This window comes from Plectropomus leopardus, chromosome 19 (genome assembly GCF_026936395.1).
Source record: "Plectropomus leopardus strain MGB_pleo_1.0 chromosome 19, ASM2693639v1, whole genome shotgun sequence".
In the NCBI taxonomy this organism is placed as follows: Eukaryota; Metazoa; Chordata; class Actinopteri; order Perciformes; family Serranidae; genus Plectropomus; species Plectropomus leopardus.
This window is the reverse complement of record NC_142194.1, coordinates 12,940,400-12,958,259: the sequence shown is the minus strand read 5'-3', so window position 1 is coordinate 12,958,259 and position 17,860 is coordinate 12,940,400. Positions and strand designations below refer to the sequence as shown.

Below are 17,860 nucleotides of genomic sequence, written 5' to 3'. Positions count from 1 at the left end.
AGCTGCACTGCTGTTTTATACCACAATGCTCACAGGGAAGTCAAGAACAGTTTTAAAAAAAAGTTTTGAATCATGACTTTCTTTCTAGTTAGTCTGCATTCCTTATACTACCTTGGGTTATTAAAAAGAACTTTTGCATTCAAGTGAAATTGCAACCATGTAATCTGACAATCACAAAGTATCAAATCACTACAGAATAAAACTTTTCCATGACCTTTCAAGGACCCGTTATAAAAATAAATACATTTGCCAAACTTGCTTGCCGTTTTTCAAACATATCAGATTCAAACTCTATTAAAAAAAAATTCAGCTAACTGGTGTGCATGAAGGGAGACACTGAACGTATGGGGGGACATGAAGAAGCACACGTGATAGTAAACAAAATGTCACATATCGACACATATTAGAGCTAGGTTTCCTATTCATAATTAGGCAACAGATGTTACAAAGTGGAATATTTCTAGCACTGAAGGCTATACATGCCTCTTGTGTTTGTTAGAGCTCACTTGCACATGACAAGTGTCACGTCTGCAATGATGTAATCATAGCATGTGCGGATGCAAAAACTGTCCACTGCACACCCCCTTTTTTGGGGAGTTTAATTCCTGGTATGCAATGCAACTCCAGTTCATTCAAAATGCAGCTGAATAACAAAACAACCGCTCAGCTGGACTTCAAATGTTTGCACAATGTTTCGTTCTTAACTCTGCATTTTGTGCATGCTTGAAGCATAATAATAGAATTTGCTCAGCTTAGAATTATTTTGATAGCACTTAAAACACATGCAAAGAGCTTAAAAAAGGATGTTCATGTGTCAAAGTTTATTTCAGAGCACAATACCAGCTTACTCTATAAAAGCGCAAAGAGTGCAGTATGTTCGGCATACAGAGCGGCTGCAGGAGGTGCATGCACAGGCGCATAGAACATGTTTTAGCTTTAAGCCACCGGCCTGCAGTGAGGCCTGCCCACTTGATCCTCCACCAGCAGGGAATTCTAGCTGATGCTGTCTCCCAATGGCCCACACTTGACTGTGGGACTTGCAGTCTTTCCCAGCTGCTGTACGGCAGTGCGCTGGCACCTGTCTTTGACAAGCCTCGGCATTCACACTGACTCTGGTTTCCTGAAGCCGGCTGCCCGGCAGTCAGGTGACAAATGCTAACACACACACAGAGCCTCCGACACAGACTGAAAATGCACACTGGCAAACCAAATCTACAGAACCAAGAGGCACTCGAGTGTGATCTCAACCACTTAAAAAGCATCGGCATCATAGTGAGAGAGGTCTTAACCTCTCATGTTTCGCTCTCTGATAGCAAACCCTGCCCTGATTCAGGCTGTGGCTTGGAGCTGTAAACCAAAGCTTCCCTCAACGCCTCTCATCCGCCCGGCTATGCTCTAACCACTGTTTTTGCATACCGCTCAGCTTGTGTAACTGTTGAGTGGTTTTTTGCGAGAGCGAGACAATGGCTGGGTAACAGACTAAGCAGACCAAAGCCCTCTAATGTCAATGTGTTGCAAGAGTTGATAAACACAATTCTGTCCGCACGATACAAGAAAAAAAGACGGAAATAACTTGAAGCATTAAGCAGCTGAGGAAGCATCTTAGGTGAGACCGCGAGTGTTCGGGCCAAAAGGAAAGATTTCTAAGATGAGCAGGTCACCGTGCTGGGGGCTCCGCATACCCACAGTAAACATCAGGATCCTCACTGTAATTACAACACTGGGTCAACATTAACACAAACCCTACGGCAATATTTTAATTGTTTTTCATGCTCATCTGCACCTTATCTTTCACTCACTTCTAACTACATAGAAATTAAAATCTTTGTTGAGACACCGCTTGAAAGATTGACACTAGAAGCAGAAATTAGGCTACAGGTCTGCTGTTTAAAGGCATTTAATTACTATGAGTGGTCACAGTGTGGCCACAACTGCTTCATATAGAGAAAGCACTCATTTAACTCGCAGGAGGCGACGGGACCTGATTGAGCTCTCGCTATGGCAAAACATTGTGGTACTCACTCTGCCGCCCAGCGGACCACAGCCACGTTTCCCCACCTCATTTGCAAAGCAATCCCTCTTCCCTCTCACTCAGTGCACTCAGTGCATCTTTTTGTCATTTCCACATCCAGGCTCCATTTGTTTTGTCCGCTGAGACGGCAAACAGGGGAGGAGGGAAGCAGGGAACCAGGTCTCAAGGAGACTGTTCTGCAACCAAAGAGCATCTTTACATGTAGCCCCTACACATACACACACACACAAAATACACACCCACATCCACCCAAACCCAACACACACTCACCTCTCCCCTGCCTGACTAATGTGCCCTGACACTCGTACATCACCCGTAAATTGGCCAAATGAATTAACCACGGCCCCTGCTTAGCTTTACGGGCTTTAAATGGATTTTCTTCTCTCCAGGTCTGCCCAATAATTGCATTTATCCATCTTGTTGAAGCCGGGTTTACACACTCACGAAGATCATGCCAATCCCCCGGATACATTTTCCGCTCTGGTGGCAAGAGTGTGAGAGATTTGTCATCGGATCATAACTGGTAATTCAAACAACAATTAGCTTGACAACGACGCCGTATGTCAATGTCTGGCTCCTTGTTGGACAGGACCTCAGTGAGAGCAATGAGGTGCCCTCCATCTCTTCATCTGTCTGTGGAGCTCTTTTCATTCCCTTATGCCTCTGTGCAATAGTTTTTTTTTTAATCTATCATCCAAACCTTTAGGTTAAAGCAGCAAACACCCACAGTAGGGAAGAAAGTAGTGGCCATGAGCCGTCATTGTTCGCAAACACACATTCAGACAGAGAGCAGAGGCAGGGTGAAGGCAGAGCTGTGAAGACCAGCATCAGTGGGGGTCATCTCCACACTTGTGAATGTTTGAACAGAAGTGCATTAGACACTGGGGGGGCCCAAAGGACAATTCAGCTATGTAAACATGCAGCAACTTCCTTCCCTCAGCTCCTCCAGGCCTGCACTGAGACAAGCCACTGTTTAAACAGCACACACAGCATTCCTGTGCCTGGGCCCCAGCCAGCTGCTGCATCCTCACTGCAGGCCTGCCCGCCTGCCTGAGCAGAGACAGATACAGGCCTTACAACGGCAAGGGTCATCCACAACAGACAAAAGGGTCTTTATGGACATGCAAAACTGGACTCATCTACTAGAGACGCACCACAGCCCTGCGCTGGCTATTTAAACGCTGACTGCCAGAGTCCGCGCTACCCTCCCACGGAACAGAGATTAGCTATTCAAAGAACTAAAATCATCACGCAGCTAAAGGGTCCATCCTGAAACCACTTGACGCCACCTGTAATGACGAAGCTGAAAACTTATCTTTATTGATATTTCAAATATGCAAAGTGTGGCGGGCAATAAAGATAGAGGGGGCAGTAAAGTGGAGATAAAGAGCCTCCTGGTTCTAAAGGGCAATGCGACGTGCATCACATGACACAAAGGCCACCCCCGCCCAGTGATGCCAGGCTCTAATCTCAACTTTCATTATGACAGTAAGGTTTCGCATTCACACTTAAAGGGACAGTTCATCCCAAAATCAAAAATACACATTTTTCCTCTTAACTGTAGTGCTTTTTTATCAGTCTAGATTGTTCAGGTGTGAGTTGCCGTGAGTGCCGAAGATATCGGCCTTTTCTGCAGTATAACAGAACTAGATGGCACCCAACTTGTGGTGCTGAAAACATTACAAAAAAATACTTTTTAAAAATTCAAAAGTAATGTCTCTTTTCAGAAATCATGACCTGGTTACTCAAGATAATCCACAGACCTTGTTGTGGGCAGTTTGGGACTAATTTCTTTCGACCACACTGCTGCCACCATCTGTATCACCACACAGAGGGAAGTGTGCATCTACTGATGGACGACATGCTCGCGAGATTTTAATACTGATGGCGTCCTCCTCAGCTGAGCTGTTAGCTAGCTCAGTGGTGCAAGGTGAGTCAGCACACTTCCTCCTGCACAGTGAGTCAGCTGGCGGATGTAGTTCGGAAGACAGAAAATAATTCTTAAATGAAACTGCTCACAACAAGGTCTGTGGGTTATCCTGAGTAAGTGGGTCACGATTTCTGGAAAGAGACATTTGTGTCGAATTTTTCAAATGTATGTTTTTGGCACTTTGAGCACATCAAGCCGAGGACAATCTAGTTTCATTATATCTAAGATAAACCAGACATCTCCGCAGCCGATATCTCCTTCACTCACTCAACTCACACAAAACAATCTAGACTGATAAACAGCACTAAAGGTGAGGGGAAAATATGTGGTTCTGATTCGGGGGTGAACTGTACCTTTTAACCTTTGGTTTAAATGTTAAGGGATAGTAAAGTCAAATATGGGAACACCAGAATTAAAGTCTCTTTATATATAACCAAGACAAAAAGTTACAGGCCAGTATCTCCTTACTGGTTTATGCAGCGAAGACAAACTTTGGAATTTTGTGGTGTTAATTTTGGACTTTGACAGGGCTTATTCCACTTAAGTAGCTTCCAAACCAAATAAGAAATTGAATATTTCACTCTGACAAGTTTTGCAAAGGGACTGCCACAGGAAAACCTGCTGGAATATGATTTGCGTCCCATTTTGGGTCAAGACCTATCATTAGAGAAAACCAGGATGTAGAATAATCATTCGAGGAGCATTCCAGTGCCAAGGTTTGTAAACTCAACAACATGTGCAGCACTAATCTAGATTTAATATTTAACACAGGTCTGCCGGACCAGCTGTCATTCAGGTTTGGATGATTATAGGAAAACTACAATCATTTCTTCCTCCCTGATTCGATGCCTCAGGATTGGACGCCATCAGAGCTGCCAATAGACGGTGAACTGCAGGTCATTATTTCAATCAAACAGTAATTTCAGGGTGACTGCACCACATTGTCTTCCACCTCAGCAGTGCCACGTTCCCTCTTGCCTATCTGCTTGTCTGCCAGTTCATTTGGGTTCTCTGTCTGTCTGTCCGTCCCTCCTGGCTGAACGGCAGAGCCCATCCATCTCACCTCGGGACAGTTGTCCAAACAAGACACTCCATTCACTCTGACCCCTGAGGGGGAGGAAGCCAATTGACAATACACCCACAGTGCCGTGAGTCAATTTGTTCACTTTTGGAATTGACCCCGAAACACGGCTGACACACCGACCTCTCACTAGAGAGGAATGAATATGAAGACTTTTTTTTTTAAACATGAAAACATGATGAAACAATGTCAACATATGTGTTTTCAGTTTTAAGGGTTAATGACAAGTACAGTTAAAAATTTGAAGATCCATTTTTGGGATGGGGGAGAAAAACAAACATTCTTAACTCTTTAAATTGAAAATATAAAATTCTGTTTACAGGCTGCATACTATTTAAATTTGCTCTACTAATCGTATTATTCGATACTTTTTTTTGCTATTTTGGTGCCAAATAAACACACACTTTACCTGCACAATGGTTGGTGATTTAATGCTCACGTGCCAGGCGGACGCCATGTGTGGATGCGACAAGCTGTTCACATGAAATGTTATCTAGTGCTGTATACAAGTTGACAGCTGTGTCTTTACAAGAGGCACATTATTATTGTGTGTAAATGGGTTTTTAACAGCTGGTTAAAGAGCTAACATGGGAATTTACTCTTAATCTGTTTTCCAGTGGAATTGGTTCATCAACTAGAGGAAAAAAAAAAAGAGAAGAATCTAACGCTGTTCCACACGGCACGCCAGTGCAAAGGCAAAGGGGTTACATTTTATTAGCCTTGTGCATTTTTTAAGTAATCTCACCGACATTTCCCCCCCCCCAAATCCTACCATAATCCGCAGATTAGCAGATGAATTTATTTCTGCTTGCACTCTAAAAACCTCCCTCACCTTTTTGCAGGCAGTTATGAATCCACCATCTAATTTTTTTTTTTTTTTTACAACAAACAAGCAGACGATCACCTCATTAGCGGACTCCCTCCGCTTCCCAAACACACACATAATCACACACACGCACACTCCTTGGGAGCTTATCCTGCTACAATTAAAAGTTTAATTAGTAGATCAAAAATACATTGACTGGAGTTTTATCACCTTAAACTCCCTCCATTATGTGTTTAGCACACACAAAGTGCCTGCTTCCCATCTGAACCATTTTAAACAGATAATCTGCATACAGAAATTCCCTTGACTATATTAAGATAGAAAAACAAGACTGCTACATAATCTACATATTACACTGTATGTAGCTGAACGTATTTTATACTGCTTTTTTTATATATTATCTATACATTGCAAAACATAGGAGCTCAAGCTATCACAAGATAAGTAAGCGGAGGTACCATTAGATGTTGTTTCAACTTTAGGTTGAATTTTATGCCAGTATTTTCTACTACTACTGACTAATTGTTCATGTATAAAAAAGGGAAAAGGGAAAAAAAAAATCAAAAAGGCATTATCATGAATGAGATTCTTCCTCTGTGGTACGTTCCAGAGCATTCTACCACATCCATAAAAGGCTGGTGTACCACAGGTGTTCACTGCACACTGGCACGGCTAGTCATTATCTAGCCCGACATGATCATTAAGAGCTGTGATGGCAGTGTGGCACCTCCTCCCTACACACACACACACACACACACACACACACGCACACACACACACACAAGCTGGAAAAAAACTCCAGTTGAGACTCAAGCACTCGCTATAAGTTGTTGTAGGGAAAAAAAAGGAGGGGGGGTGTTAGGGGAAGCTCCTTTCTCAACGAAAAGCATGTCAGCGCTGGTGCACTTTGACCCTTTCCAAACACACTCCACAATCTGAACAGAAGGCCGGCACCACCAGAATTCCTCTAGCGTCACACACAGCGGCCCTCTCACCAAGAGCTTTTAAGGCAAATTTTTTCGATGACGATTTGAGTGTGGGAAGTGCGGAGAGTAACGTGAAGGGGAGAGGGGAGGGGGGGTGATTCAGAGGCAGAAACCACACACATGAACACATGGCTGCTCGTCAAGCGTGGCTGAAAACTGAAACTTGCCTGCTCCAATCTGTGTTCCTCTCCGCTTAGTCCCTGCTGTTTTTTTTTTTTTTTTTAAACGGGAAGATAAATGTGAAGCCTAGGGGCACTATTGTTTGGACATCTAACCAGGAACTGTCGCTGCTCTCATTGCCCTGGCATTAACAGCAATTATGCGCTCTATTCAGACGGCTTTTGTGCCTCCGACCCCCCCCACACCGCCATTGCCCCTCCGTCCCCCTCCACTCACTCACTCACACACACACACACACGCAGAGCCCAAACACACATTTCCCGCTTTTCTCTGCCCCCCCTCCCCTCCCCTCCTGCCCCGTGCTTTCCCTCCCACTCCGCTACTGGTGAACTCATTTGGCTACTGGAGCACTCTGGTCCCATTATGAATGAACTTACAGAAATATGCACATTCAAGGCAAGGAAAAGACGAGGAAGAAAAAAAAAAATGCACATACCAGAAGTATTTCTGGAGTGATACCTGAGCTCAAACAATTCTTCACATAACATTCTGTGGATTTTTTACCCCTCAACCAAAAATGCACTATAGTTGATATATGGTTAAATGCACGTTTACAGCTCCGCTGGACAAAATACCTTTAAAAATTCTTCAAACTTCTCAAAAACAAAAAAGGTTCTGTAATTATGGCCCTTTGTGAAATACCAATAGGTAATCATCTCTTAGACTAGCTAATCCAAACCATAACCTTTATATCTAAAAGATGGGATCAATAATCATTTTAACCTTATCTTTTCAGCTGGATGCAGCACAGTAACACTGCCAATAAAATCTAAACTCTCCAGCACACAACTTCAAATTATCTTATTGCCATTTTCAATAAGTCTCTTTATTAGAGACAGCTCTAAGTGAGTTCACTCTGCTGGCTGGACAGAGAGAAGAGGTTGCTCAATCCACCAACAACCACTGTCAACACATGCGTTTATCCAGGAGGCCGCTTAACTACCTATGCACTGTCTTTCGAGAAGATTAAAATTCAAAAAGAGCAATGTATTTAAAAGGTACGAATAGGAAGTTTGGTGCATATTCATGTTTAAGTATTCCAAAATGTTCTTTTTTTTCTTTAGAATAAGATACACAATGCAAATAATGCTCAAACACCAAATTACTCTCTGGTTCTGTGCATATTTCTGCACAGTTTTTCAATTAATAGTCAACTCTCCAATAGAGAGTGCAAAATGCTGTCTACCAAGGAAAAACAGTAAATAAAAATAAAGCTACATGCCCTGTATATGGACACAAATATAAGTGGTGGCTACATGCACGCAAACACGCACAATAATTTAATTTCCATGTTTCAGGGAGCCCCAAACCCTGTGGGCCAGCAGCAGAGCTAGCCTATATTTAACAGATGACAAAAGTTGCATTCCAGATGTACAGTACTATCTTTGTGTTGAGCTCTATAGAAATGCATGGGAGAAAGAAGGAGCAAGGGGGGGTAAGCAGCGGCTAGGAGAGAGGAGGGGGTTACACTGGGGGCTGGAGGGAGGGGGCACCAGTGCACAGCTGCTAAACTAATGCCTTTTTTTTTCTTTGCTCAGGCACAGAAAAGCGGTGGTGGCTCACTGACAGAAACAAGGAAGGATACAGGAGGTGAAAATGGATTTATCCATTCTGAAAATAATTTGTTTTACCAAAAGAGAGGAAAAAAAATACCCAGGCTGTGCTATGACTTAATGAGTAACAGGCATAATCTGTTACATTGAAGTCAAAATTAGGCATCAGATTAGCTGTTATTACATTAAAAACAATGAAGTCAATGATTTAATTAAAAAAAGGTTCAGCCCCAAACCAGACTTGACTGCAGCTGGCTACACCCAAGCCGAGCTCACACTGCCACCAGGGAACCACTACTCCCTTTGCACTAGTTAAAAATCTGATTAGAAACACACTCACAAACTGACTGATTTTTTTTTTCTCTTTTTTTTGCCTCTGTGGTGTTTCAAACAGAGTGACAGATCGACCAGCGCGTAAGCTCTCACACGGCTCAGCCTGCCAACATCATCAGCATTAGACAATTAAGCCCCGCTAGCTGGGAGAGAAAAATATATATATCTCCTCAGTAAATATTTACTGCACAAATCTTTTCCATTCATTCACCAGGCACTAACAAAACCTTACTGTACTCCCTCTCCCTCTCTCTTTCTGAGTCCCCCACCACCACCTCCCCACCCCTACATCTGCGATTCATTGACTTTACAATTTACCACATGTCGAGATGGGAGAGGTCGAGCCTCCATCTGAATCACGGCACAAATATGCAAGTGATTTATTGTTTTAAAAACCCTGGGCCGATTTAGTGCAACTCCACTTTTCCTGAGCATTACTCCTATTGGCAGACCATGAACAATTACAGTTCGGACTAATTAAGCTTCGAGAATGTGCTGTGCACCGCTAATGTCTAGCAGGCCCCAATTTTAATTTAATGGTGCCAAACTTTGCATCCCAGCCCCCCCACCCACCCCTCCCCTTCTCTAACTTAACTCCTCAAATCCAAAGCAGATTGTGCTTTTTATGACTGTTTATTGAGTCGAAGAAAAATAAGGACCTTTTCTTTCCCCTCTCCTCGCATAGGATGAGAGAAACAGCAGAGAGAGAGAGAGGAAGAGATGGAGCACTAAAAGGAGTAGTGGGAGGGAGAGAGAGAGAGAGCGGGAGCCGCTTCCGCCATACTTTGTAAACAAAAGTGATTTGCAAGACAAAAGGAGCGCAACCTTCCAACTAAATTCAGGGTGCATTTTGCGGCTAGAGGCACAAAATGCGGCCGCGTCGAGCCACGAAACCCCCCGCGGACACCAATTAGGCCCTATTAACATGTAAAGCCAATTTGATAAGGTGTGGGCCCTATCCCTTAAATCCGCATTAAACTATCTTTCCTCTTGTCACAGCCAAAAAATCCATTTACAGCAGCCGAACACACATAATCCATATGATATACCATTGTTATGCTTATGCTGCTGCCACGTTTAGGAAAGATACTGTCTGTCTGTGTCAATTATAACAGATAAGGCCACAGCAATGTGTGCACGTGAGCACAAAGGAGGTGGCGTTGCATTCACTCCTGCATGTTCATTACAATAATCTGACCAGAAAATCCTCCATTATGTCTTCCCCCCCCAAAAAAAAAAAATACAAAAAAATGCGATAAAGGGAGAAGTCAGCCTGTATGATAGAAGTGGATTTATTTTTCAAGAAGGTGAATCTGCGGCAGCATCCTGGCACGACAACACAACTGAAACAAAGAGGGAAAAGGGGAGAAAAGCTATTGTTTCAAGCACACAAAGCCTTTCCACCGTCTTGTAGTAGAATCGCCACGGGTTCTGGGAGCGTCTTTTTTCACTCTAAACACAGCGGTGGATGCTTGGTGTTGCGTTTTCATCCCCCCCTCTCTCCCTTTCACCCCCCCCCCTTCACTTTCTTGTTCGTTTTTAAACTACTCGTAATTATACGTCGAAACTCAAAACCTCCGCCAAAAGTCTCCAGGCTTGGAGAATTATGGGGCCAGGGGTGGCGTCAAATATCTTAACATTCATAAGTCCGAGAGGCAGTAAATAAAGCCAGTGGATTTACGGCCCTGCAGCCCCCGATGCAGGAGAGCTGGCCGCCCAGATCCTGCTCTCCCTCCCTGAGCCTCTGCGTCTCCAGACCTGTTGAGGTGTGATGTTAGCCCACAGCACCGCAGTTAACCCGCCGCCTTTTTTCCACAAGCCCTGTGTTAGCATCGGCAGGAAACAAAAGGTAGACAGAGAGAGGAAGGGAGATAGAGAGAGCAAAGGGAACAGGGGGAAAGTGAAAGGAGATAGAAAAAGCGGGGTGAACTGGGCAGGCCACTTCTCCAATTCAACCTGCACCCAGTGATCCAGCAGGCCTTTGTGTGAGGTTTTGGGAGGAGGGAGACGGCAGGGAGAGAAGAGGAAGAGACGAGGACAGGAAGGCTTTTAAAGCCCGGGCACAACGTCATGTCAAATTGCTAAATGATACTAAATTGTGAGCCTCCTTGGACTTAGGTGGTAGGAAAAAACAAATTCCCACTGATTATGGCTCCCAAAGGTCAGACAAATTATGGTAACCGCCACATGCAGGAATTTTTTTTTTCTCCCACTCAAGTCGTGCAAAAATAAAAAGTTAAATCACAGAAACAAGTAAAATGTCCAGACAGATCAGGATTAGTGCCAGCGGACTGAAAAAAATATCTAAATTTTGCTCTGAGAAAACTGACTGAAATTTATGCTATATAAAAATAAAAAAACAATTTCTATGATTCATACTAAATACAAAAACATGTATTTAAAAGGAAAAAAGGCCTAGATGTTGAAATCTACATCCTTAAAATAATATCACAGCAAACCAAGACTAGCAGAAGAAGAAAAGCTGAAGGGAAAAGCAGCGAGAATCAAAGCCTTTCATGACAAGAGGAGAGAAAAGTCTCATTCCAATAATACTAGCAGTCATATTCAGTGCCTCACATGACATGTTAGGGAGCAAGACAGCTAATCAATGTCCAGGTGAATTATTTATGCCAGCTTTAAGTCTAATACATTTATATTACAGCGGCCGCTGACTTCAAAGCTCTAATGGCTGGACACACAGGGCGCTGCAGACAGTGGGGGCCGAGGCTGTACAGTAGGAAGATCACCGCAAGCCGAAAATCATCTACAGCCACGGCTCAGGTAGATGTGTGAATTCAGCTGGAATGTATGCCGTCTTCCTAATATGCGAATAAAGCATCTCTTCGATGATCAGCAGTGGCTTTTAGATTTTGTCATGACTTTGGCGCAGAGATGAAACTAAACAACAGGTAACAAATCAGGTGACACATATTTAAATAATAAAAATAAAAACACTGTCTTTTTCTGAAAATAGTATTTCAGGGGGTGGAATTAAGAGAGCAAAGGTCAGCACTGTCTCGCCGCAGCATCCTCAAGCCACACTGCACAATTTACTGCTTTTCTAACTGCTGCATGAGCACAATGAAACGAGCGCTCCGCGGACAGGGCACAGTTCTGTGACAGGCACAAAGAAAACTACAAACCACTGAAACAAGGAAGTGCCTGAGCTCAAATCATGTGTGTTGTTGTGAATGTGTGTTTGTGTCAGTGCTGATGAGAATAATGAGTGACTAATTCCACATACCAGCCGGTAGCGTTAACAAGGCTGGCTGACTAAGAGGGAAAGAATGGCAAAATGTTCTCATCTGTGCATATGCCGGGAATGATAAAATCCTTTAAACTATAAAACACAAACACACACACACACACACACACACACACACACACACACACACACACACACACACACGTGTGGAGAGAATTGTGCAAGCAGCAAAAAAATTATTTCATGTGAAACTCTAGGCGACTGAAAGCAGAAATTGTGTCAAACACAAAAGAAGGCATTATGTGTCAGATGTGCGTTTATTTTCAAGGTGTGCACAAAAAAAAAAAAAAATCGAGGTAACAAATATCAGTTTCGTTTGCCAAAGCTGAGGTGGTGTTAGGGGGGTGGAGGGGGTCATATTTCCTAATGCCTGGTCTTTGCCTTAACCTTGTAAAATGAGATGACAGGTCCTAAAGCGCAGACTTGTAATTGCAACCGTTTAAAATAGGGGGGCTAAAAAACACCCATGGTTGAGAAAATTATGCCGCTTAAGGATTGCCATTGCCCAGTGGGACTAGCGAGGTGCTGAGCAAATGAGTAAGTGTGCATAATTATAGCACGGCTGATTGTGTCTAAATAACATGAATTTATTTATAAATATGGGTTTACATAGCACATGCTTTTTTTTTTTTTTAAAGGCAGTGGGTTCCTCATTAGAAGCAAGGCATGCAGAGCACAGCATAGTGTTGCACAATCATTTCCATTTAATAAATCACTCCTTTAAAAAAAATATATACATCAATAAAAAAAAATAATTGTTTTAGAAAAAATAAAATAAAAGCTCACAAATTTGAACGCATGCACCTTTTCACATAATGTCTTTATAGGTTTTGACACATGCAAATCACTTTGAAAAGCTCATTTGCATATTGATTTTATTTGTGTGCTTTTGCATTGCTTTGCACTGCTTGCAGCGTGTCAGGAAAGCCAGTGTAAAGGTCTGAATGCTCATGCAGCTTGTGATAGAAAAAAGGGCATGTTTGATGAGGCTGTGCAAACACAAGCCAATTGCATTATTCAGTGATTTAAAAACATGCACTTGTAGCCTGGAATACAGTAAGACCCTGCACACATTATAAAATAATTATTATAATCATTACCCACCCCCAAAAAAATTTTTTTTTTTACAATTTCTCATGCATTTAATTTTTAAAAGTTGGAAAAGTAAAATTTCAGGGAGCATTTTTTGTAAAAATAAATAAATAAATAAATAAATACCAAGTGCACATAACCTGCCATATAACAAGAATATCCATTTTCATTGCAATGAGTCCTGGAGCTTAGCACCGTTAGCATGCTAGCTGCTGCCCACGACAAACACACAGGCTGGAGAGCTGCAGGCGGACATGCATGCCATTGTACTGTACACTTCATGAGTTGCAAAACTTGGCTCTACATTTTTATCGGCTGCACTTGTGGGTGACAACACTCCCGTGTCCCGGCTGCGTCGGTGTCTAGCCGGGGTCCGCATGTGTGAAAGTGTGTGTGGAGTGTGTGTGTGTGCACATACAGTTGTAAATAAATGAACTTACTGTGCGTGCTGTTGGAGAAAGTGATCCATTGGGAAGGTAGGGGCTTGTGAGATCGGGGATCATTATAAATGGATAGCCCGGGTACGGTGGGCTCTTGAACAGCCCTCCATCTTGCCTTTTCGCAGCTAACATGGCGGGGGGGGGAGAAGAAGAAAACTTTTTTTATAAAGTGGCCTTGTAAACTTTTTTTTTTTTATATTTTTTTCCCACAAATATGCATTTGAGGAATTAAGCGGAGGAGCTGCCCTCCGTCATAATGTCACGGTGCAAAATGAACCAAGAGAGGAACAATAAAGCAGAAACTCACCCTCCTCTAAACTTTCTCTTGTTTTGTCTCTGAAAGTTTCAGATCTAGGCGGAGGCCGTCTTTCCGCCTTGAAATGCAATGAAACACAGGGATTGCGTTAAAGTTAAGGCGTTGAGGGTGATAGTAAACTTTCTTCAGGGTGACAATGTAAGAAATGTAGGCCCCTAAACTTAACAGAGCCGGGCACGATCGATGTTTTAATGTGCAACTTACCTCTGAATCCGACGAGCTGTTTTGATTCGTTTCCGACTCGTTTACAAGCGAAGATTTGACATCGGCTAAATCCCTTTCTGCCGAGGAGTTCTCCGAAATTTTCTCTTCCTGCTCCCCTTCGTCTTTGAAGGAAATCATTTCATCGTTTGCACCCAGATCGTCCCCTCCACCGCCGTTGAGCTGCGGCATTTTTCCCGTGCAAAAATCTTTTTTGGGGGGCAAAACACGAAGTTTTAAACCCTTGATCTCGGTGATCTAGAAAGTCCGAGTTTAAGTTTGGGGTCTGTATTGGCGTTTTCCAAAGCTCTGGCGGTTGGTACAAAACTAAAAAAGAAGGGAATCTTGGCAGAAAAAGGAAGCCGGAGAAGGAGCCGAGCCGCTCGGATTGAGTGAGTTGAAGTTGGTCGGAGTGGTTTTCAGTTCAAAGGCGGCGCTGATTGACAGATAGAGAGGGATGGAAATAGAGAGAGTCTGGATTCAGGATTATTGACAGGGAGAAACACACAAGAAACTAATGAGATTCAAACAGGGAGGGACTTGAAGTGACGTTTTCATAAATAGGAGGAAAAAAAGGGAGAGAGGGGGGGAGAGAGAGAAAGAGAGAGGGAGGCTGGAGGAAGCCGGCGGACGACTGCAGTGAAAAAGCATGTGAGGAGGAAAAAGGCAGTTTGGGAGCAGGACACTGATGGTAAAATAGGAGGAAGATAGGAGTTGCTTGTAAATGTGGATTAAACGCACATATGGGCGGTCTCCCGGTGGAGAAAAAAAAAAAGAAAAGAGGGTACTTCCTCAGGCTGTTTGCAACCAGTTTGACTCCACCAGACCACTCTGTCACACTGGGGCCAAATTAAGTTTAAATTAAACTTTTTTTTTTATTTTTAAATTTTTGCATCCGTCCATTTTTTTCCTCTCCTACCAAATACTAGAGGCCTATCAAAGCAGAATAAAAGCGATTACTCCAAGCTTGTTTTCCTGTTTCATCTGCTTTGTCAGTGCCTTAGATCTATTTTTCATTATATTAGATAATGTTTCCTCAGATCTATTTTTTGGGATGGAGGGTGTTATTGCATCCTGCTTTCTTGACAGGTGTGATGTCCTCTGGGACTAACCTGAATTCCTCACTGGCAGCACAGACTGGGCTGGGGTTTTTTTTGTTTGTTTTTTTCTCTTCTCCCTCAGCAGCAGGACTGGACACAAATAACTGATGTAGATTTGGATGCTCCAAATCTGAAGAAATACAGTCTAAAAAAGACGTAATATAAGATAAAATGCACTGTAGGTTATTGCAATTCATTAAACATGGAAAGAAAATTCAATTTGTCCACATGATTTTTTTTTAAAAAAAAATCCATTTTAGTGTGTCTGCAGAACTATATTTTGTGTTTGTGTCCTACTTTTGTTCATTTGGCATGCTATTCTATAAACACCTTTTTTTTAAAAAAATGTAATGTGTTCCTATTCATTAAAATTAAAAAGAACAATAATTTAAAAAACGGAACAACAAAGAAAAAAACATAAAAATATAAAATATTTAACATTTTCCTTTCATAAAAAACAGGTTAAATGTGTATAAATGCAAAACAAAACAAAAATTATACCAAAAAAAATGCAGTTGCCCACCTGAAATATATATATAAAAGCAATAGGGGGTAGGGGGGACCTGATGGCTGCTCCAGCTGAATAAGGGGATTGTGCGTGTGTGTGTGTGTGTGTGTGTGTGTGTGTGTGTGTGTGTGTGTGTGTGTGTGTGTTTCTGTGTGTGTGTGTGTCGGTGATGAGCTCAGCACCGGTGATTCGCTAACCTTATCTCATCAGCTCAGGAAATGCAGTTTCAGTTAAAGCTGATATTTGATGGAGCAATCCCCCAAAATCGACAATGAATTTCAAATCTAACTTACCAGAAATGGAGCTGATACATACATCCAGGTGACACTTACACTCTGTTGCAACATGGCTGACTCAAAATAAATCAGATCAAAAAAAAACCTGCTTATTAAAAAAATATAGTTTCATGTCGTGGTGCCATAAGACGCGTAGAAACAAGTGTTATGACAGTAATTCCTCTGCTCTCAGCAGTGTTGTGAATTATGTGCACAGTGTAGTGTTGTGAATCTGCCTACCACCACGCACCTAGAACCAGGCAACACCATAAAAGCAGACTATTCCGCTCAATGATCACTGATGTGCTTTATCTGGATGAGGTGAAAGCCGTATTTGTGCTAGCTGGCTGCAGCCCAGACAGCAGTGTTAGGGAGCAGGGAGGAAGGGAAAGGGATTGCCGTCTCTGGTTCTCATCCAGTGTGTGTCTGTGTTTAGGCAGCCGGTGGAAGAAGAGGCACCCCGCCGATCAGGGCCCTCCAAACCTGAGCCCACACAGACCAGACCAAAGCAGAGGAGCTCCAAGCTGGCCTCTCCCCGGATTGCCTCAGCAGGTACCTGAGAGTTTACTGGGGGCTGGCAGCGTGTTATCATGCCTGCCGTGGGGACACCTGCCTCTGATGCCGCCCTGGTGATTCTAATCTACAGGACCCTTTAATAAGATGATGATAGGCTGCGTCGCCGCTGCTGCTCTGAATGATGGAGCAGGAGCACGCGCAGATTTCTGTCGGTGTTATTTATTTTTGTTATGGGTTTTTTGCGTGCTCACCTCTGTTCCACGTGCAGCTGTGGTTTGGAAGAGCTGGAGGATTGTCTCATCCGCGCACTTCAATGTGTCAGGGTGTGGAGGATGTCAGAGGCGGCGTCTGATCACAAGACTCTCTGTTGTAGTCTTCATGAGTCCTGATGATAAATCCATACACTGATTTTCACCTCTGCAAATCAGAATTGAAATCAGCAGTTATCAAACTGGAGCAGATTTAATTATAATTCTGTCTCTGTAGCTTACACAAATTTAAGCAATGTAAATGCAAAACACAGGTTCTTTAAATAATACATGACATTTTCACATTTTACATCTCACTGACAGCTCTATTGGGATTCTTATTCTCTATGTGTTTCCAGGAGCTTTCGAAATTAAATATCATTAAATGAATGTATATTTGCAGGGGCGTAGGTTTCATTTTTTAAATTGGGGGACACATATGAAATGGGGGGGGGGTCTGTGCCAAGTGTCAAACACAAAATTTTTTTGCACCAATTTATGCTTGTTCTGCATCAATTTATAATGTAAATGCACATATTCTGAAAACATGAGTGGATTATGATAAATAAACATTTAAAAAAAAAAAAAAACTTTGGTTTGCCTTGAAATATACACAACAATATAAAAAAGGGGTTCCTGCATTCCAGGAAATTATTTATGCACCAATTTGTGCCTTTTCAACATCAACTAATTGTGTAGATATCTTTAATTTTACCAAAATAAACCCCCCACTACATTCATGTTTTTATTTGGTCGGGATAAATGCATGTTTTAAGAAATAAGGGGAACATGCCCCCTGCAACCCCCCTGAAATCTATGCCTATGTATGTTTTCTGTTTTCATTACCATACCTAAAGGGCATAAACAAAACATCATTATGATGACAGATAAACTCCAAAATACTTTTGTTTTGCCTTGAAATATATATAACAATGTCAGCAATACAAGGGGCCGGGGCTCATATGAAACGAAGGGTTT

At 42.6% G+C, this 17,860-nt stretch overlaps 1 protein-coding gene across 17 annotated transcripts in view; it reads right to left on the bottom strand.

Annotated features, from left to right (window-relative positions):
- tcf7l2 (transcription factor 7 like 2) overlaps nt 1–15,053 on the bottom strand; it is a 104,649-nt gene extending 89,596 nt beyond the window's left edge. For 3 of the 17 annotated variants that reach the window (XM_088070249.1, XM_088070250.1, XM_088070256.1), the window contains exons 1-3: nt 14,239–15,053; nt 14,026–14,092; nt 13,719–13,843 (exon numbers count right to left, since the gene is read on the bottom strand). In XM_088070249.1, coding sequence (XP_087926375.1) covers nt 13,719–13,843; nt 14,026–14,092; nt 14,239–14,427 — 381 coding nt within the window. In that variant the 5' untranslated portion in view covers nt 14,428–15,053. The remainder of the gene's footprint in view (nt 1–13,718; nt 13,844–14,025; nt 14,093–14,238) is intronic. The other 14 variants (XM_088070258.1, XM_088070257.1, XM_088070254.1 and 11 more) reach the window with 12 other exon arrangements.
- Between the last annotated feature and the right edge of the window lie 2,807 nt (nt 15,054–17,860).